Below are 22,981 nucleotides of genomic sequence, written 5' to 3' on the forward strand. Positions count from 1 at the left end.
CTTTTGAGGTGTAGGAACTCTTGGCCATTATTACAACAGTAGGTATGGATTCTCTGGCTATTGGACAACACATTGGTTCAAGCTCGGCAGCGAAGATTAAGCCTCCTCCCAAATTGGGCATTTTGCAGAAAGATATCAAGAAGGGTGGGGTAGAGAAACTTGTCAAATCTGGCCGAAAAAAGGATGTGGAAAAGATCAAATTAGCTGGTGAAAATTTGGTGGAGTCAGGGGCAGTTAAGCCTCTGGATGCTATCTTTTCATGTCCCTTGAAATGATTGTTTTGTCATGGAATGTGCGGGGCTTGAACATTAGTCCTAGACAAAAAGCGGTTCATGAGTTAGTCAAAAGACAAGGTCTTGATGTTCTCTTTTTGTAGGAAACTAAGTTATTTGTGGAGGGTATGCTAGGTCTGAAGCCTAGGTTGTGGAGTAGTGGGGAATGCCAATGCATTGGTGCTTCTAGGGGTTTGGCTTGTTTATGGAATCCTCGAAAAATTCAGCCTCTTTGGTGGATTTCCTCTAAATCCTCTATGTCCATGATTGCTACCTGCCTAGTGACAGGGGAGGTCATATTATTTTCCAATATTTATGCTCCAACTGATTTCTAGGGTAAACAAGTTTTGTGATCCCACATCAGGATGATTTGTAGCATGTTGCCCTTTCATCCTTGGATCTTAGCTGGAGATTTCAATGCGATTTGTGAGCTGGTTGAGCAGTGGGGTGGTACTGGAAGATTGGAGCCTTCTGTAGTACTGCTTCAAGACAATATCAACACCTTGAACCTTGTGGATATTAAGCCTAGCAATGGACAGTTCACTTGGAACAACTGTCGGAGTGGAGAGTTTTGTATCGTAGAAAGGTTAGACCAGTTCCTGGTTTCTTGTTACTGGACTGGAGGGATGTGGTCATCTTGCACTGAGATCTTGGATTGGAGAGGATTGGACCATTGGCCTATTAAACTGTCTGCAGAATCAACTCGGGTACTTTGGAAGCCTTCCTTTAGGTTCCAGCTTATGTGGCTTCGAGACTCATCCTTGTGTGATTTGGTCTTCGAGTGGTGGAAGAAAGGTAGACCAGCCTATTGCACTTCTATGTATATTTTTGCTAAGCTTCTTCAATATGTTAAATTTGAGCTCAAACGATGGAATCGTTTACACTATGGGAATGTCTTCCTTGTGAAGGCGGGGGCCTAGTCAAATTTGGATGATATCACAAGGAGGATAAGAGAGGAGGGAGTTACAGATGTATTGCTTCAGGATGAGGCTCGGGCTATAAAATTGCTTGAAGAATGGGAACTAAGAGAGGAAATGTATTGGAAATAGAAGGCGCGAATTGAGTGGCTTCAAGAAGGGGACAAAAATACAGCTTTTTTCTTCAACTCTGTGAAAGCCAAGAGACATGGTAACTCTATCTTGGGGTTGGTGAATGATAGGGGGGAGCATCTTTCCTCCTTTCCAGAAATGCTCAGGGAGGCAGTATAGTAATTTGAATCTCTCTTTAGAGAGGACTCGTAAGGGGGGTCTTCTGAGGAAGTGCAAGTTCTTTCATGTATCCCCTCTCTTGTGACCTAAGATATGAACCAGCAGCTCATGAGCGATGAGCTGGAAGGGGTTGTTTTTAATATGAAGAAAGGGAAGGCACCAGGTCTTGAGGGTTTTCCAATTGAGTTTTTTCAAGAGTTTTGGGATATCATTAAATTTGATTTCCTGGCTGTGGTTCATGAGTCTCAACACAATAAGCGGATGTTAAGGGCTCTTAATGCTACTTTTCTTGCTCTTATCCCCAAGAGTGAGGGGGCTGATAGGTTGAGCCAATTTCGACCCATCTCTTTATGTAATGTTATTTACAAAATTATTTCCAAACTTATTGCAGACAGGTTGAAGAAGGGGCTTGCTGATTTGATATATGAGGAGCAAAGTGGCTTTGTTGAGGGTAGGCAAATTCTGGATGGGATTGTTATTGCAACCGGGGTCATCTATTCTATGGCTAGATCAAAAGAAAAAGCGATGTTTATCAAATTGGATATGGCCAAGGCATATGACAGAGTTAGGTGGTCTTTCCTGAGGCGGGTTCTTAGTGCCTTTGGTTTTGTGGAGGATTGGATTCAATGGGTTTGGAGCTGTGTTACTTTAGTCTCTTTCTCGGTGCTTATTAATGGGAGCCATTATGAGCTTTTTGGGGCTTCAAGGGGGTTGCATCAGGGAGACCCTCTTTCCCCTTATTTGTTTATTCTTCTGGCGGAAGACTTGGGGAGATGGATTAAACAGAATGTGGAGTCTGGTGTTATTCAAGGCTGGAGGTGGGTTGGGGCCTTATCCCCGCAGTCTCACTTGCAATTTGTAGATGATACTGCTTTGATGGGGATGGCTACAATGTGGGAGGCATCCAATCTTCGCAGGGTCTTGGATGTGTACTGGGCTGCATCAGGACATCAGATTAATGAGGGAAAATCTTCCATCTACTTCTTCAATACTCCGAGCTCTATTCAACAAACGATTGCTCACACTTTGAGATTTCAGATTGGGAGTCTTCCATTGAAGTATCTTGGCATTCCCATCTTGGTGAGTAGGCTTCCCAGGGAGTCATGGCAGGTTGTTTTGGACAAATTTTGGGTGAAAGTTAATCACTGGACTCACTGTTGGTTATCCTTTGGTTGTCGTGTCCAGTTGATTAAGTCCGTGGTGCAGGCTTTGCCCATTTATAGATGCATGCTCCAGGTTGCTCCTATGGGATTTCTTAAGGTTCTAGACTATGTGATACGCCAATTTTTATAGGCGGGCTGCTTGGAGACCTCCAAATGGAGTTTGGCTAGATGGGAAGTGGTGTGTATTCCGAAACAGTATGGGGGACTTGGCTTGAGGTAGTGGGCTTTGACAGGAGAGGCGTTGGCTGCTAAACTTTATTGGTGGTGGTGTAATCAGCAAGATCAGAGCTGGGCGATGGTTCTTTCTTAGAAGTATCTCTCGGGGATTCCTCATGTCGATATTTCTAGGTACCCACTTGGGGGGAAGGGATCTATGATTTGGGATACTCTAAAGAAAGGGGCTAAGCTTATTAAGGATGGCTTATTTTGGATTTGGAAGAATGGGGTGGAAGCCCAATTCTGGTCAGACTCTTGGGATGGATATCCCCCAATCTTATCTCAATTTCCTAACCTTGTGGTTCTTTCCCAACGGTTTCTTGAGGCGGGTTGGTCACGGGTGAGTGATTTTAAGTATTTTTTTCCTTGTGGTCAGATGGAAATAGCTAAATGGAAGCCCCCAGATGAATGGCCGGTTGCTGATTTATAGGAGGAGTTTGCTATGCTACAAAATATCTTGTCCAGTAGAAGATGTTGTTCTCTCTGGGAGGAGGACGATGTGCTTGCCTGGTCCCCCAATCCTAAGGGGACTTACATGGTTGCCTCTGGGTACAGCAGATTGATGTATCGTAAGATAGTTTTGCTGGAAGTGCACTAGTGGAAGAAGATCTGGAACAAGATATCTTGGCCAAAATGTAACTATTTTATCTGGATGTTGGCTTGGAATAAGTGTTTGACTTGGGATAATATTCGAAAGAGAAGTTTCGATGGCCCTTCTATTTTTGTTATTTGTGGGGCTAATGAGGAAGATTCTTCCCATTTGTTCTTTCATTGCTCTTTTGCACTACAACTTTGGCATTGTTGGTGGGGAGTTTGGACAGCTCCTTGCATCCATACCTCCTTGATTGAGTTTTGGCAGGGGATGGGTCGTCCCCCTTCTATGGACCCTTTTTTGCAGGAGGTGTGGTTCTTGGAGCCTATCTTCTTATTATGGCAGATTTGGTTGGAACGCAATAGAAGGATCTTTTGTGGAGAGCAAAGGTTAGTGCAAAAAAATTGGCAGAGGATATTGGGCATGATTCAAGCGACAGTGGAGGTTAAGTGTGTAGTGGAATTACCTTTGAGTAAACTAGATACAAAGTTGGTGGAGAGATTTGGGACTTTGGGGTCTTCTTCGATGTTAACTAGGGTTAAGAAAAGGCGTCATGAGAAACAAAAAATTGACAAGGTTGGTAAATGGCAGCTTCCCTTCTATGGGGTCTTGAAGATCAATATTGATGGGTCTTCAAGGGGTAATCCGGGTCTGTTTGGGATTGGCGGGATTGGTAGAGATGCTATGGGCTCAGTGATCTTTATCTTTTCGATTTATGATGAGATTCAAACCATTAACCTGGTGGAAGGGTTGGCGATTCTTGCTACTCTTGAGAAACCTCATGCTCTAGAGTGGAGAAGAATTGTTTGTGAATCTGATTCCCAGGTTTTGATCAACATGCTTATTGAATAGAAAGTGGCTGATGTTAATTGGCAATTGGCTAGGATTGTGCAACAAATTTTGCAAATTAGTTATTTGATGGAAATGGTGACTTTTTCCCATATTCCAAGGGAGTGGAATAGGGCAGCTGATTGTTCGGCAAAATGGGCTTCTGAGCATGCTGAGGGATGGAGAATTGAAGAATGGGAGTTGGTTCCTCAAGAGCTCTATCTCGACTTAAGGAGCATTCTTGATGAGGATAGGGTTGAGAATGATGTCAGATGATGGTGTTGGCTGTTTTATCTCTATTTGGGGCTATACTTCTATTTCTTCCCAGGATCTTAGGTCCTTGATTTCTTTGTATTAGTGCTTTCTGATATTTAATAAAGTTTTTACCCCTTTTTTTCAAAAATAAAAATAAAATTCATTTGTCACAATCATCTATAATAATTACTTTTATTTAAAACACTCATATATTCATTATTCTTAATTCATAATTTGCAAGTTTGAAGTTTTCTATAATTCTTGCCTTTTGGGAAACTTTCAATACATTCACATTCTAATCAATCTTTTATAAGTGTCTTGAATCTAAGTGTTTTGGCTAGGATTAGGTGCACCCGCCTTGGCCTTGTAGAGTGAGAAGTGCAGGGGATTTGGATTGCATCGATTAGTCCCGTCAAGTTGGCCATTATCGGTTGGATATCCCAGCATGCAGCGGGCAAGGCTCGTAGGATTCCAATCTGTAGTTTTAGGAACCAACAGTATCTATGAGGAAGGATATGTCCGAATGATCTTCGCTTGAGGGCAAGCAAATTCGAGAGGGGTGGATTGTGATATCCTCATCAAAATAGGAATCATATAATAAAGATATAGTTAAATAATAAATCAAGAAGATAGTAATAATATAAATAATAATATAGTTAATAATTAATTATAATCATACTATAATATTGCTTAATATATTACTTTTGAAATATGAGAATTAAATATCATTATTAATAATATATAAAGTAAATATATTATGTAATAGTATTAAAGATAATAATAAAATATATTAATAAGAAATATAGTTTATTAATATAATATATATAATTATTATATGATGATTGTTATGAAAAGACATAACTCTTAGAATTGTAAAGTATATATAGAATAAAAATGTTGAGAGAGGATCATTGGGGGAAATATATGAAATGATTGGTTTTATAAACTTTGAATAGAAATTGGTAGCTACTTCAACCAACTTAAACTAAAGCAATAGGTATTGTGAAGGAGTACATGCATCAATTCCAAACTTTGTTTGTAAGGGTGGAGCGAGTTGTTGGGAAATATTTGAGGGAATTATTTTAAGGGGTTTATAAGACCACATCAAATCTGAGGTGTACATATTTCATTTATATTCTATATCCCAATCAATGATATGGTAAGGTAGTTAGAAGAAATATTCTTGGTTAACTAAAGGGAGGATTTCCTAGCATTATTATGTCTTCAAACCATGAGATTGACAACTCTACTAATTGAAGAAAAGGCTGAATGGTTGCGTTTCAAGTGTGATGGAAAATATTATAAAGGACATATATGTGTTTAGAAGAATTTGTTCTACATTAGTGGTACTTATGGTGAAGAAAAGGATGAAGTGGCAATAGTGGCAGTAGACAAATCAAAAGTTGTCCAACCATATCTTGATATGCTGTGTTAGGTATAAATGCTCCATAACCACTTAGTTATTGGTTTCCATAAAATAGTAGAAGGTAATAAATGTTGATTGACTCATGGAGTACTCACAACTTCATTAGTAGTAATTTGACAAATCATTGAACTATTTGTTTACTGAATCTCAAAACTTTAGGTTAAGATTGAAGTAGAGATATAATTAGTATTTTAGGGAAATGCCGCACAATTTTAATCACCATGGGAGACTAAATGCTTGATTGTTCTATGTTTGCCATCCCATGGTTGAGTAGACATTGTTTTGGAACTTTAGTGGCTCACTTCTTTGGGAAAAACTGACATGAACTCTTAGGAGTTGTTTATGTGGTTATACTTAAGAGGGTAAAATATCATAGCTAAAGCAGTTGCAAGCAAAGTATCCATAGATTGTAAGATTGCATCAAATGAAAATCATGAATTCCAAAGGATAGATAAAGGTATGGTTCAATTATTGTTGTTGGAAATGCAATAGTCAAATATATCTATATTGTTTGCAAGCTTTTTTGAAGGATGGGTCAAAAGCTTGTAAAAAAATCACTAATAAAAAATACCAAAGGGATGAGTAAGATTTTGTGTAGAAGCATCCATAATTGATTGACATTGATGATGATTGTGTGAATTTGGAGCACGCTACACCCTTAATCCAATAGGGTGTGTAGGGATATCACTAGTCAGCTTGTGGCTACCATTACCGTTTTAAGTTAAATGATTGTTAATACAGTTTTATATAAGTAGCTAAGCTGGCTCGGGCAGTATCCAAGGCATGAGTTGGATATATTTAAGAGCTAATGGTAAATTATCATTATCGTGTTGTGAATTGTGTTCTTTTTGGAAACTTTGGAGGGTTGCCCCATCTAAGTGGCCCATTATTCTTGTGTATTATCAAGTATATGCAGCACATCTCCTATTATATTATTCTCTTTTGTAAGTTATTATATTAGTTATTTTATCAGGATGAAGTCCTTGAATTGGTGTAGTCCTACAACACCTATCCCAAAATTTCTTTGAAATGGACCATCAACACTTGTTTGAAAGATGGCCACAAAGATAGGGGCTTTTTGGTTTGAGAGCCTTCCTTGTGCTTGTCTTTGTGCATAACAGTAGAGAAAATGCACCTATGAGTATCAAATGCCTAGGAACAACCTCCGCACACCAACGAGCATAAAAACCGATGCTCCTACAAAAAAACCACCAAGCCTTTATAAATAACAAGAACTTCCACATGCCACCAATAAGGCTTGCCCTTATAAAGATAAACTCATGGGTGAACCACTCAAAATCTGCTTATTATCTTCCCTTAAACAGATTAGAATGAACTTGATGTGATTGAATATAGGGAATAGGTTCATGTATCCCATGCAAAATATTGTACCCCCATGTAAATACTGACAAATAAATTTAAGAGGGCTTGAAAATGAAAAAAAATCCAGAACCAAAACAAGCACTATAAAAGACTAATAGATGTTCTTGATCAGCTTTGGAGAGGGCCAATAAGTTTACTGCTGACTTGGCTTTCCATCTGCTGTGAGAAGAGCGTCCTTAAATGTTGACATAAGGCTACGATACATATAGACATTGATTGAACTCCTTGTCAGGGTAATATCTTTTATGGAGCCCATTGGTCAGTGCAATGGACTCTCCGACCTTTAACTGCTGAATTCCCATTAAAGAAGCCAACAGTAGCTTAACAACTCCCCTTGTCACTCAGTTTCATTATTGATATGTTTACCTAGGAAGGAAGAACCACCCTAAATAAAACCTCCATACCCTGAACACAAAATTATCCTCACTTGCCTTAAATCACTTCTGAATCATTGATATTAAGCTTTGTAAAATCAGCAGGTGGTTTATGCCAAACCTCCTTAGCTTTTTCAGCATGATTAACCATTTGTTCCATTTTTTCTGGTTCTCTTACCCCTCGAATCCTGGATCTCATATCTAGTGTTCAAGTAACAGTTTGTAATTGAAATCCATCACATGTGGGAATGCTCTTGCATGAAATTTTATATAGGCAATTGTAATCAAGATTTTAAAACCCACTCCATTCTTGAACGAGATGGAGGTTTTCTTTGGGGTTGTAATGTTCCAAATTCTTAGGCACTTTCGCAGTAAATCAATTTTATGTGTTTTTTCTTGGAATGAAATATGTATCTACTCAAGGGCCTCCTGAGTTCTCCAAATCAGATGATTAGCTCCCATTGAATAGTATAGCTTTGAGGGAAATGGTTAGGAAATGTGGTGGGACATTTCTACTTGTTAGGAGTTGGTGAAGAAACCTGTAGAAATCAGTCTAGATTGTTTGGGAGCATGAGCACTGCAACATATTACATAAGATTTTCCCAATAGCTATATCTGGCCCAGGGACTAGTATCTTGTTGGATATGAAGTACAAGTTTTTTATATTAATTTATTTGTCAAATCTAACCAGGATAATTTTTAATTATTCTTTTTGTGTTAAATTTTGTTTTATTAAATTTCTCTGCAAACTGTTCTTGATTTCTTTACAAACTGATTCTTTTTTGTTTTTTAATTTTCTTCTATTTTTGGATAGCAATTAATTCCAATTATCGTGATTATTATGTTTGTTGGAGAATACATAAATATATTTTGGTGAGGAGATTTTATAATGTGTTATGTTTTTGTATTATAGAACAAATATTAGAATTTAATTTGGACTTTGCATTATTTGAAATATGAAAAGCCAGTCAATTTGTTAATCAAAACTCAAGAGCAAATTTGTTTCACTGACCATTGTTTTCAGTTATGCCATACGACACAGGTACTCTGCCTTGTCAATATTACTGACTTTAGGAATGCTAATATTTGAAGAATAGAATGTGGTCATCAATGCCAATGTTTCTAATTTGTTTGATTAATTTTTGCCAGGTACCAAATATTTGTGGTCAATTTTTTTGCTCCTTGGTGTTCATGGAGCGCTCGCCTGGTAATCAATTTCAGGCTTAATTTTATAATGCACATGTTATTTGTTATGTTGTCAAGAAAAAAACATTTCCTTGGATTGTAATAACTTATTATTGAATAGTTTATTTTTGAATTTTGAGAATTTAAATTATCTGAAGGATTCATTCCACAAACAGAGTTGATTTTATGTAACCTGCTAATATAATATAAACAAACCTTATTCTACATTACCATAAACTAGCTCCATATTCTCTGATATTGACTTGCATGCTTTATTCTGCATTTTCCAGAAACCATCATGGGAAAAAGCAGCCAAAATTATGAGAGAGAGGTTATTACATGTTTTTCTCTTTTCTTGATGATTATTTTCTGCATATGAAGTTGGTTATGGACCTTTTAAGTTTTTTTATCATTTGTCGGCTTTATTATTGATTGAGCATATCTGTTTCCTTATGGGCTTTTAAATCAACTGGATTTTCAGATACGATCCTGAGATGGATAGAAGAATCTTGTTAGGCAAGGTTGACTGCACTGCAGAAGTTGATGTATGTAGAAGGTAATGCCTATCTTCCTTAGCTTCAACTTTGCCTGTGGCTTACCAAGAATAAAATTCTGCTGTACTTGTCATGTGGCCTTCTGTGTCATTGGTGCATCAACTTGGTTTCAGTGACATGCTTTTCGGAAGCCCACAAGGGGATGCATATTGTTTTTACCACATATATTGTTCTTATTTGGTATGCATAGCTTACTCCTTCCTGTATTCAAATCTGTACTTGGCCTGTGAGAGGCCTTCACCATCATTTCCACTAAGGATTTGGGAAAGGGTTTGTTGTGGGTCTTGAAAAAGCAGGAAGGATGCCATCAATACACATCCATGGCTATTTTATTAGACAAATGGATGGTCATACAAAGAAGACAGATGGAATTCGTGTGAAGGAGATTGGACAATAAGCCAGTCAGAAGATATATGCTATATAACAGTTATAGCCTAGGTTTATGGTAACTTGGTGGTTAGGCTATTGTTTTTGTCATTGAATCATTTTTTCCTTTCAAAAATTGACTAAAACAGTATGGTTTTAGATAAGTACAGATTCAAATGGTAATCAAATATAGTGCCTTATTGGGATTTTCATTGTAACCCACGAGTGGTTAATATATCCTATCTAGAATCATCATAATAATATTCATGATTGCTTCTATCTTTGTCAAATTTATTAGTTAATGTTGCTGGTCTAGTCATGTATGCTTCAATTCTTTTGGAGGCAGTTTCCAAGCTAATGGTTTTGTGTCGTTTAAGCACTATCACTGGACAATATTGCCTATGCCTTTGTTTTGGCTTGCAGTATTGCCTCTTCCCATATGATAAGGTTCTGGTGTATTAATTTTCCAATGCAACACCAGTTAAACCCCTTCTGATCTATTCAATTTAATACTCTAAATTCTTTTCCTCCTCTCTAAATGCATTCATGCAGATTTTGTTTTCCGTTAGCATTGTGAACTCAAAACTGTCGCCATTTTTACAGGCATCACATTCAAGGATACCCTTCTATCAGAATCTTCCGCAAGGGAAATGACGTAAGGTAAATCAAATTGTTTAAAACATTCAATATCTGTTGTTTTTCTGGTTGTTGCATTATCCGCCTATGGTAGGTCAGAACATCTTTTAAGCCAAAGGAATCATACATGGTCATTGTATGTTTTCCTGTAATGCATTGACAGCAAAAGGCATACACAAAAATAAAATAAAATTGTGCAGGTGATGTTTCCAAAAAATATAATTGTCTTGAGTGACAATGTATGTAATCATAACAAATAACAAATACTTTGCTTGTTTTTTCATCAGAATAAAATTTAAAATGCATTAAATATTCCTGTTCATTTATATCGATTTGACCTATTTTTTGAGTTTATTTCCATAAACGTGTTGTGAAATTCTCAAACTCTCAGTTTCACAGTTGCATTGGATGTTCTATACCTCTCCCAGAAACTCATTCATTTTTTAGTTTACTTTCATACACTGATAGATAACATTTTCCTCAGGGATAATCATGGACACCATGAACATGAATCTTATTATGGAGATAGGGATACTGATTCATTGGTTGCGGTATGCACAGAAGCATATATGCAAATATTGAAAGTGTATTTTTTTGTCATTGTGCATTCTCGTTCTACACAGTTTGGCATGCATTTTTCCAGTTCTTAGTTGATGCTTAATTTGCTTTGTACTCTTATGCGTATCAACCAGGCTATGGAGGCATTGGTTGAAAGCATTCCCACGGAGTCAAGATTGGCGTTGGAGGATAAATCAGGTTCTTCAAATGAAACCAAACGGCCTGCGCCAAAGACTGGGGCTTGCAGAATTGAGGGTTTTGTACGAGTCAAGAAGGCAAGTCTCCTATGAAAATGGTTATCTTGTTGATGGCTTTGGTATTAGTTATTTCCTTAATTTCTCTATTTAACGTATGTTTTGAAACAGTGAACTCATTGTGAATTGCTAAAAATGTAATGGAGGCATAAAGGAATTCCAATATTAATGAAGAATTATAGGTTGCACCCATACACTACTTACAGATTTGTACAAAGTAGCTAAGGCATTCTTTAGGAATATGGGCATACAAGCCATAGGTAAAGAGCGCAAGGCAAAATCTAACATGGCACACCTGTCTACTAAATGATATTTTGTCAAAATGCTAAGGACATCATATTTGACCATGGATATTTCCTAAAGAGGATTTATGGCTGCTACGATTTTCTTATGCAGTCATTGATGGATGATGCTGTCACTGTGTGGTGGATTCTAATGTTGTAGAATCCATTGTCAATCCTATCTGAAAAGGAAACAAACTTGGCAAACTGTGTTGTGCAATATGTCTGTTGCATCCAATTCCCTATCCTGAGGAAAACATTGTGTCAGCTAAACATTCAGGTGTTTATGTTAAACCTTATTTCAAGCTCTGCAGATTGGCTTCTCACAGGAATTTGTTAATCAGTACCTCACGTTCTCAATGATCAATTCTTATGGAGTCTTCAACATTTGCATCTGCTGGTAATAATAGAGAGTTCAGACGATCAAGTCCTTGCATGTCTCCTTGTTTTGTTCTCAGAGAGCTTGCATCCATGCATCTTGTTGTCCTTCATTTTGTAACCACAAAAAGAAGGCACCACTACAAAACTTTGACATTAAAAATTTCCAATTTCTCTAAGTTGATTCACTATATGATTTGTGAAAGTTGATCAATTAATCTTTCCTAATTTATATTATGAATCCTTCTATTGAAGGTTCTTATCAAGTTTCCTTTGTTTTTGTAAGCTTAATTAGATATATCAAATCTAATGGCATATGCTTGATTTTTGAGGCTTTCAAAGTTCCTTTTGCATTTTAGTGTGTTTGTCTTATTTGTTTTGGTCTTTTTGTTGCCTTCAATTTCTTTGGTTTGGTCACATACTCGTTTTGAGCTATCATAGGCCTTAACTGGGGTTGCCAATCAAAACATATTAAGCGAATGTGTGATCGGATTTTAGAATGCTGATTGCATATTTTTAAACTTGAACTATTTTATCTTTTCCTATGTTGTGTTGCACTTTGTAATGTTTATAATGTAAAATCGCTTTTTACTTTATAAAGATTGCAATTTTTGATCTTTTAAGTCATATTTCAATCACTTAAGTCGTAAAGTGCACTTTTAGAACCGAATTACACATTACACATGCACTTTTTGATTTTGATCTTGAAAGTCATATTTCAATCACTTAAGTCATAGAGTGCACTTGTTGAACCCAATTATGTAATAACCCCAATAGGTTATAACTTCTTCAAACACCAAAAATCTTTATACTTCAGTTGTTTGACATTTCGTCAAACACTTTGCAAGCAAGCTCTGATACCACTGTAATGACCCTCCCCAAATCTGCTCTCAAAAATGCTGATTGAAGGCTCAAAGAATTTTGTCAAACAATTCACATGCAAGGGACATATGACTGATATAGTTTTTCAGCTTGCTTTAAATGGCTCTTTTTTTTAATTTTCATCACTGAGAATCTTGTGCTAGAAGACTCAAAATGGACTACACAATGACCTAACATGAATGTGCAACTTATTCTGACAATATTCAATGCATATATATCACTGAAACTACTTGCAATATGCAGCTACAGCAACTAGTATTTTTGACAAACACTTGGAATGTAAAATTATAACATTATTTATGCCAAAAAGAGAACCTACAGCCAATTGACATTTTGTCAAACAATTGGCATGCAAACTAATAAGCTGATCATGAATGAAATGAAAACCTACAGCCAACTGACATTTCTACAAACAGTTGGTATGCAAACTAACTAGCTGATAAATAATAATAGTGAATTGCTTAAATGACACCAGCAACTATTATTTTCTTAATTTGCAATGAAATTTCTAATACAATGCTCATGAAATATGGCCAAGACTTTGGCATTTACATGGATTACAAAATGATAATGCTGGTATAATGCACACTTACAGCTGAAACTTATAACACCCTAAAAAACAATACTAATAAAGGAACTTGGTTGTAGATGGTTGTAATAATTTTTTTCAATGTTGCCCTTTTTGCTTTGCTTTTCCGATTTGCTTTTTCGAACTGCTTTTTCGGATTGCTTTTTCGGCTTGCTTTTTCGGTTCCGCTTTTTCGGACTGCTTTTTCGATTCCGCTTTTTCGGCCTGCTTTTTCGATTCCGCTTTTTCGGATTGCTTTTTTTTATCTGCTTTTCAGACTGCTACCCTGTTGAATCTCAAAACCATATCTTTCAATGGCGTCAAGATTTCCAGCTTGAAGGGATTTCGTCCTTCAAACTATTGAGACATAATCTCCAGAAAATTTTCCAATTTCTTTGATATTTCCAAGCATGCTAAAATAGAGGCTCTTCCATTTCTTTTATAGCGTTCTCACAAGAGCTCCATCTTTCGTTTTCTCAATGTGGGATAAAAGATAACTCCCTTTATGTAACTTATGTCTCCAATGTGTTATAAAATAAAAGGGACTCTTTTAATTTAAATATTTCCCACAAACTATAGTCTATGCATTAATAAAGTTAAATATTTAAATTTAACTTTATAAAATAGCTTTATCAATGCATAACAAATCTTATCAATGATAAACAAGTCTTCTTGTCGATTTTTAAACAATTACCATCGACATACCGCTGCCACTGGATGTCCGACCATATCCAATATGACTTACTATAAATAGTATGCCCAAAGTTGCCTCAAAACCCCTCAGAAAGACCTGCAACTGAAACTATCTAGGCCAAATGGCCTCTAAGTCCCTTTAATGTCCTGGTTAGTCTACGGGACCGTGGGGAAATAGGCTAATGACAACATCATGCTATGAATGCTAAAAAGGGGACATTACAAATTACACATGACACATGCACTTCTAAGTGAAATGTGTAATTGAGTCCAAAAAGTACGTTTGGAAAGTGAAACAATTAGACATGTGTAAATTATAAATGAAGTGAAAAGTGCAAGTTAAAACAAGTTAAAGACACATGCTTGCAACTCAATATGAAAATGCATATGAAAAGTGTGATTTGCATCATAAGCAATGTGTGAATGGAGTTGAAAACCACGCCTTGGCCAATAGTGCTTCCTTTCATGTGCTAAATTGCACTTCTTAGTGCACACTGCATATTTCATTGCTTTTCCATTATATGCAAATATGTAATGGGAGTTAAACCACTTTTTGTGATTGCTTCCATATTCAAAACAACTTGTTTTTGCATGAAATTGTTTGTATCTTTTTTAAACCGTTTGGCTGGGCATTACATATGCTTTAAAATGGATATGTAATCTCACTTTTAAAGTGAGATTACACATGTAGTTTAAAACAATAAAAAGCAACTCAAATATGCAATATGTAATGGGCCAAATAAAGTGCAAAAAAGCTTCAATTTGATAAGATTATAGCTATAGTCGGATTGATTCAATCTTGAGATGCAATGTTGATACATACATGCATATGTACATACGTACACACACACACACATATAAAAATCATATGTTATAGTGTGATATATATTAACTATTAATGATTAATCATAAAGACATGTCTCTTCATGAGACATGTCTCCTACTCTTGTATTTATAAGAGTTTGGGATTTGCATTTGAAATATATCAATTATAACGGCAATATTATTACATTTGTAGAGATCTAAGAAATTAACATGATTTAGGGTTTGAAATTAAAAATGTTTTGAAAGTCTTGAATGCAATGTGTAAATGCATTTGAGAAACCTGATTTGGAGAAAGGTGTTTGATTCCAACTTCATCCTTGCTCCAAGTTTTACTCTTTTCCCTCCAAGTAAATGTAAATCTTTGGTTTTGTTTGCGTTTCTTGATTTTGTTGTATATTTGGTGCTTTTTTTTGCTTTTTTCCTTCCATTTGTTCATTGGCAGCCCTAGATTTTTGTTCATTTTGAATTCTTGATCACAAACAAATTCAAACTCTCATTCCTTATAAATGCAAGAAGGGTTTCCTCTGCAAACGAAATTGTTTGCAAGGCCGAGGTGTTTGAGGTTTTTTTCCAAGTCTTCATTTTGTGTGATTGTAAGAGGTATGTTATTCTTTTCTTTTCCTTGTTTTGTAAATATGTTTGTTTGTTTGTTTTGATGATTTTTGCTTGTTTTTGGTGCTTTTAGTTAGCTAGTTTGTGAAGAAAATGATGAAAGTTGTCTCAAGAAATACAAGTTTGCATCAACATTTTCATCCTTATGTTTACATTTTGTGAAGTGTCAAATTAACTTATAAATATTTATGTAGCATTTATGTGTCAATATTGCTTTTAAAGTAATGAAAATCTCCTAAAATAACTTAGGAAACTGTGTTAAATAAATGTATGTGTTATTTTTTAATGTCGTGTCCAGCCGTATCCATATTGGGGGCCTTAAAAAATGTTCGTGTCCATACCCAGTACCGTATCTGTATTTATATCCATGCTACTTTGATTATGGCTCGTGTTAAGGAATACAGTTGGCGGCACTAACTGAATTCATCAATCTATATGTAGAAGACTTACAATTGGAAGATGAAGCCATTGGTAGTGTTCATCACTTGTAGATCAAATCATTTTTAAAAACATGGAAAATGTTATGAATCTTCCTTCTGGCAGTTCTAACTCATATGTGACTTCACCTACTCTTTCCAGTATCTTGCAGGGCCCATCGAAACGTGGCTTTAGTTTTTCACGCCACTCTTCTTTAATGTGGATTGCCTATATGGCTGTAGACTCAAGAAAATCATGTCCATAACTTGAGATGTTCTCTCAACTCCGTGCCTATTTGCATACATTTTTTGTTGATTTTGAGCATACTGAATATTATCTTTCAGTGTCTTGAGAATATCCTGATAACTCTGAATTGTCTCCTTTGCATGATGGACCTTATTATCATCAAATCCAAGTCCAAATGATAAAGCTACCCATACAAGGATCTGAATGGAGACATGCCAATCGACATATTAAAGGTGATATTGTGACAATACTTACCTAAGTGAAGCCATCTAATCCAAGCACAGTCCTGTCATGAGACATAATTTCTAAGATAGCCCTCAATCCACTTATTTATAATTTCTGTCTGTCCATTTGTTTGAAGGGGTACCCAGTACTTGCTGTCAATTCTATATTCAATCAGAACACTTCTTACCAAAACATACTGATAATTTAACATTCCCGATGACTAACTATAGTCTTGGGAAGACCATGCAACCTGAACACTTTAATAATAAATCCACAACTTGAGGTGCTGCATAATCTGTAGTACTGGAGAAGAAATGTGAATACTTTGTCAATACATCTACAACTACAAAGATGCATTCTTTCCCCTGAACTTGTGGAAGTCTTGTAATAAAATCCTTTGATATTTCTTGCTACTTATTTTCAGGTATGGTTAATGGCTAAATAAGGCTTCTAGGATAGGTGTGTTCTGATTTGTTTTGCTGACAAGTCAAACACTCTTGGACATGATGCAACACATTGTCCTTAAGACCCACCCAGTAGAATCTATCCCACAGCTGATGATGTGTTTTGAAGAAACCTAGATGCCCCTGCTAGAGGGGTATCATGCAATGCCCTCATAACCTTATCCTTCAATTTGGACCATGGAACAAGATTCATTCTGTTCTTATAATAAATCCCATCATCTATTACATAATACATATAATCCTGCACTCATCTATGAATCAAATCACAAGCAACCATGGCTTTGGAATACATAGCCAATAATTGGGATTTTCAATTAGTTGAAATATCGGTGAGAACTGAGGGTGAGTTTCTTGGAAAGAGCATCAACAACAATATTAATTTCCTTAATAAATTCCACATCAAAATTTTATGCCTGAATCTTTCTTACCCATTTTTGTTATTGTTCATTGAGATATTTTGTTCTAGGAAATACTTCAGATTTTTGTGATCGATCATGACAACAAAATTTGCACCTACTAGATACTGTCTGAACTTAGCCAATGCATGCATGACAATTGCCTTATCATAAGTGGAGTACAATCTCTTTGGACGTCTGAGTTTCCTACTCTCAAATACAATAAGGTGCTTGTTTTGCATAAAAAATGCACCAATCCCCGGACTAGATACATCACACTCAACTAAAAATGACTGTGTGAAGTTAGCCAATGCAACATTGGACATGTGCTCATGACCTCCTTGAGCTTATAAAATGTCTCCCGTGCCTCCTCAGACCAATGAAATGTTACTTTTTTTATAAGTTTTGTCAAGGGTGATGTCAACTATGAAAAACCTCGAGCAAATCTTCTATAGTAACAACTAAAACCCAAGAAGCTTCTCACCTTTGAAATGGAGGCGGCCAATCTAAAATTGCGTGTAGTTTCTCTAATCACAGGTCATAGATAAAGAAACTCAATCATTATGAACTCACATTTGGATTCCTTTGCAAATAGCGATTGTCTCCAAATGTCTATTCAATAATTAGATTTATATTATATCTCACACACACACACGCACAAACACACACACACACACACACACACATATCTGCACTTTAGTCTAATAGTTTATCCAGTTAAAGCTACTAAACATCAACAAAAGGCAGACTTACATATATTCCATAGCAACACGGGGACAAACACATACACAAATACACACACACACACACACACACACACACTTTAGTCTCATAGTTTATCCAATTGAAGCTCCCAAACATCAACACTCCCTCTTATCTAGGGACGATAAACACAAGACATATATTACACCATTGGTAATATTAGGAATGGTAAATTTTAAGGATATCTTTTGATCATAAGATATCTACCATTTTGATATCATGAGTATTGGTCTCCAGAATATTAACATATGATATTCACCAAATAGTCCGAGTAATGGCCTACAAAACACGAACACATGATATTCACCAAGTACTCAATAAGGTTTGATATCACATCTGATATCATGAGTATTGGTCTCGAGAATATCAACGCATGATTTCCACCAAGTACTCAATAGGGTAATGGCTTGCAGAATATCAACATATGATATTCACCAAATACCTATTATATGTCTATACACACAACTCATAGATTGTCAAGTGAATGACATCTAACACCTATTGTTGATTTACAAGATATAGTTCATCATGATCTGTTTCAAAATATACATATAAATGGATATCATGACTCAAGTTATTGTAAGACCATCACCTTCGAAGAACTTCTACAAATACAAGTGATAATCATTTAGAGGTCGTCACTTCCTCATGATGTACATAGGGGGTCGGCCCATCAAATCATGTAGTCACTCATGATACCAAAAGTTTACATGAAGTCAAAATTCCCTCTAATTATGATATGATCAAGATCTTCAAAGATCAGTTGACACCAATCCTCTATCCGCTCCTTTAGACGAATGTGTTAGACTTTCTATGAACATGAATCTTCTGAGCTCTTTATCCATTGATGCTTCTGATGGAGCGTCAAACTCCCTCTGAACCCGGTATCAATCCTCCTTTTCTATAGAGTTCCCCTTCCGATAATATCTATAGTCAATTATAATTAAGATCCATATCATGTGTCTTCCATTGACTGCAATATTACCTTTAATTTGCATGCCGAAATGTATGTATATTGTTATGGGGTTATGTCTCTATATCTTATCATTGTATTATTCTTGTATTGATATTCAATATCCTTCATGCCTTATATCTTAATTCATGGGTTGATGTTCACTGCTTCTAAATGCCAAAATTCTCGCTAATTCTTTGATCTTATAATATAGAAACCGTATGTGAATTATCTTTGCATTGTTGGTGTACAATAATCTTCTCCATTCTAGGTATCTGCAAATAATGTTTAGCCACTGGGGTCGAATTTTTGTTTAGTCAAATGTTAATAGAATGAGTTGACCACTCATTGCCGAGCCATTTTATGTCCTTTAATATGTATCATTTACAATATCTATAATGAATTGATCCCTTATTATTACTTTTATTATATTCCATTCTTGATAACGATATATATGTGCATCTATTATATTACTAGGTGTATATGCATAAATGGAAGACATTACCACAGGCACTGTCCTTATTTTGATCATTTTTAATTTCTTTACATTGCCACCTTTAATATTTTTGGGGCCTTCCTACAACTTGGTCAATGATCAATTGGTATATATTCCCTAGTCTCTTCTATGCCATTGATATTCCTCACAACCACCCTTTGTGCCTTCTGTTGAGTCTAATGCTGGGTTGGATATTTTTCCGTTCTGTGCGTCATGTATCAAGTATGCCTCATTAGAAGTTTGATCCAAAAGAACAAGTTTCCCTTAAATTGTTAGCTCCTTGTGTATATGATTAGCCTCTGTGTCGTTCCCTAGCTATCATTCAAAGGTTGTGATTCTTCCTTCAGTGATGAGAATCCACTTGACGCTCTTTATATAAATGCTTAGTAATATCTATGTTTGTTTCCAGTTCTCGTGCTGAAGAATACTTGGCCTTTGTAAGATTACTTCTACAACCATTAAATAGATTATAGTGGTGCGAGAAAATAGTCAACTTCCTTTGTCAGTTCTTTTGCCATGCTTGAGGCTTTTGGAAAATACTGCAGATACATATGTCCAAACCTTTGCCTTATTTCTGTCTTCAAACTCTATCATTTCTGCTCTCATTCATTATTCGATGAGTTTCCTTTCTTTATGGCTGGTAATTTCCAGTTTTATCCGTGGTTGAGTTGGTGATAGCTTATTCGTTTGATGTGCAATATGCTCTCATAGCTTTGGAGCCAATTCTAAAATAATATTGTGAAATCTGAATTTTATTGATGTCTACATTTAGATGTCAATACTTTTCTACGAATAATGGTGATTTTGTCTATCATATAGTCCATACTCATGGGATTGATTCTTAAAAAATAATAAGCAATTTTGTTAAAGCTGCTTGGATAATTTCTATCGTTTTCATTTTCTTTTCTACATTTGTAATTTAGCTCTGATACCATGTTGGTTTTGGAGGATCACTGCAAATGTACCAAACACTACCGGATTGGTATGTGTGTTCCAAATGGTAGCAACCTCCAATTTATAATGAGCAAAGGCTATGAAGAGACATGCCCCATCATTGGACATGTCTATTCAATAACTAGATATTAATATAATAACAAATAATAATATCTCACATAATAATGTATTATTTAATTAATATATGGATTTATATTATATCTCACACACACACACAAACACACACACATGCACACACATATATCTGCACTTTAGTCTAATAGTTTATCCAATTGAAGCTACTAAACATCAACAAAAGGCAGACTTATATATATTCCATAGCAACACGGGGACACATCCTCTCCCTTTTCACCCCATGTCTCGGAGATGGGGACACACAGGGGACTTGGTGACCTTGTTCTGTTAAAACTTCTAACTTCGATAATCATATTGGTCTGACTGTGCAGACCGCACATTCTCTTCTCCCATAGAATACCATTCTAAGAGACTATTAATATGTTACTCTTGGCTGAAACATGATCGGCTATCCTTGGGAAATAACCTTTTGTTAAGCATTAACAATAACTAATTAGTTATGTTGATTAAACATTAAATGTTTCCTTTGAGCGCCAATCTTGATGAGATATTGTGGGCCGACCTAGAAAGGGTCATGTCCCTTTAGGGGACATGCCCTTTGGTTAGGTTATATAAGGTGGGTGTAGGTGTGGGTGTAGTTATAGGACACACAAAAACACCAAGTCTGCTCCTATAAGCATCTCTGCCATTATTTGATACCTGCTGCAAAATAATCTATATATTTCAGAAAGACAGTCATATTGTCATTTCATTTCAAGGTCAGATAACTAAGAAGATCAGAACAGAAAGAACACAAAGGTATTATCCTAGATCTGAAACTTAGAATTTGCAGAAATTATACATGGTATCAGAGCACTAGTAGTCGAACCGAGGCTCTGCAAATTAAATAATCAGACTTGATATATATCTAGCATCATTCACCTATCTTCGATGACATACATAGCCAGATCCAAGGGCAGTTTTGATGGGAAAAAATACTTTGATGCTTGGAAATTCAGAATCATGATGATTCTTGAAGAAAATGATGTGAAACAATTTGTTGATTCAGCATCTAGAGAACCTATTGTTGAACCTCATAAATCTATCTAGAGTAAAGGAAATAGGAAAGCTATTCAGATCATATTAGATGGAGTGAAAAATGATATAGTACCCATGCTAATGAAACATCAAATAGCATTTGATATGATGAATGCATTACTAAATGCATGAGGTTAACAATGCAACTAGAGTTCTTGCACTAAAAAAGCAACTAAATCACATACAAATAAAGAAGGGAGAATCGATGAATTCTTACTTCCTGAGGGTTGTCAGCCTAAGAGATAAACTTGTACGTATAAGAACCATCATTAATGACATGGAACTAACACCGATGGCTATAGCTGGATTACCAGATTCATGAGAAACATTTGCACAAGAAGTAAGTGCCAGAGATAACCTTCCTGACTTCAATAGACTTCAAGGAGATTGTCTTCAGGAAGAATCTAGAAAACTTAAGAAAGGAGGAACATTGAAAACAGAAGATGAAAAACTTCATGTTCTTAATACAAATTCCTATAAAGGCAAGAAGAAGCATCTCAAAAAGAAAAGGGGTAATCAAAAGAATGACAAACCTAAAAAAGATCTATCCAAAATAAAATGTTTAAGATGCGAAAAGTTTGGACACTACAAATCTAATTGCTTTGAGAATTTTAAACAAGTGAACTGTACAAACATTACTAGGGAAGAAGATAACTATGATCTTGAGAATCGTGTATTGTATTCGACACTATCAAATGAAGTCTCAAGTAAAGCATGGGTGATTGATAGTGGATCATCTTGACATATTACAAGATACAAAGAAGCACTAGACTCTATATTACAAAAGGTTAATGGCGAAGTCATCATTGGTGATAATTCAACACATTCTGTCAAAGGAATTGGAAATCGCACCTTGAAACTAAAGTCGGGTAGTTCTCTTCTTCTCAAAGGAGCACTCTATGTACTAGGAATAAAAATGAATCTAATCTCAGTTACAACACTTGAAGATGATGGACATCATGTTGCATTCATGGACGGTAAAGTCATAACCTAGGCTAAGAACTCCTCATTTAAGAAAGCAAAATTGATTGGTCAAAGAAAAGAGTATTTGTATGAATTAAATTTAGAACCCAGTTGACCTATTCAAGCCTTAATTCATGAAGCTGCTGATATAAACAAAATATGACACAAAAGGTTAGGACATTTAAATTAAAAAACCCTATCAACTATGGAGAAGATGGTTATTGGTTTACCTAAACTAAATAAAGATCATTCAAGCATATGCAAAGGATGCGCTCTGGGCAAGAACACCAATAGTTTATTTCATGATAGCACTAGAAAAACTAACAATGTTTTGGAATTAATCTACTCAAATTTATGTGGACCTATGTCTGTTCCTTCTCTTGGAGGATTCTGGTACTATATGCTTTTTATAGATGACTTCTTTAGGAAAACTTGGATTTACTTCT

General features: G+C 35.9%; 1 protein-coding gene across 1 annotated transcript in view; it reads left to right on the plus strand.

Moving 5' to 3' along the window:
* LOC149555276 (protein disulfide isomerase-like 5-4) overlaps nt 1–22,981 on the plus strand; it is a 155,441-nt gene that overhangs the window by 81,318 nt on the left and 51,142 nt on the right. The window contains exons 6-11 of the mRNA XM_089829393.1: nt 8,867–8,924; nt 9,193–9,233; nt 9,384–9,458; nt 10,426–10,482; nt 10,943–11,009; nt 11,151–11,291. Of these exons, the coding sequence (XP_089685519.1) occupies nt 8,867–8,924; nt 9,193–9,233; nt 9,384–9,458; nt 10,426–10,482; nt 10,943–11,009; nt 11,151–11,291 (439 nt within the window). The remainder of the gene's footprint in view (nt 1–8,866; nt 8,925–9,192; nt 9,234–9,383; nt 9,459–10,425; nt 10,483–10,942; nt 11,010–11,150; nt 11,292–22,981) is intronic.

Source organism: Cupressus sempervirens, chromosome 5 (assembly GCF_028749045.1).
Source record: "Cupressus sempervirens isolate cs-2001-9-10 chromosome 5, ASM2874904v1, whole genome shotgun sequence".
Classification (NCBI taxonomy): Eukaryota; Viridiplantae; Streptophyta; class Pinopsida; order Cupressales; family Cupressaceae; genus Cupressus; species Cupressus sempervirens.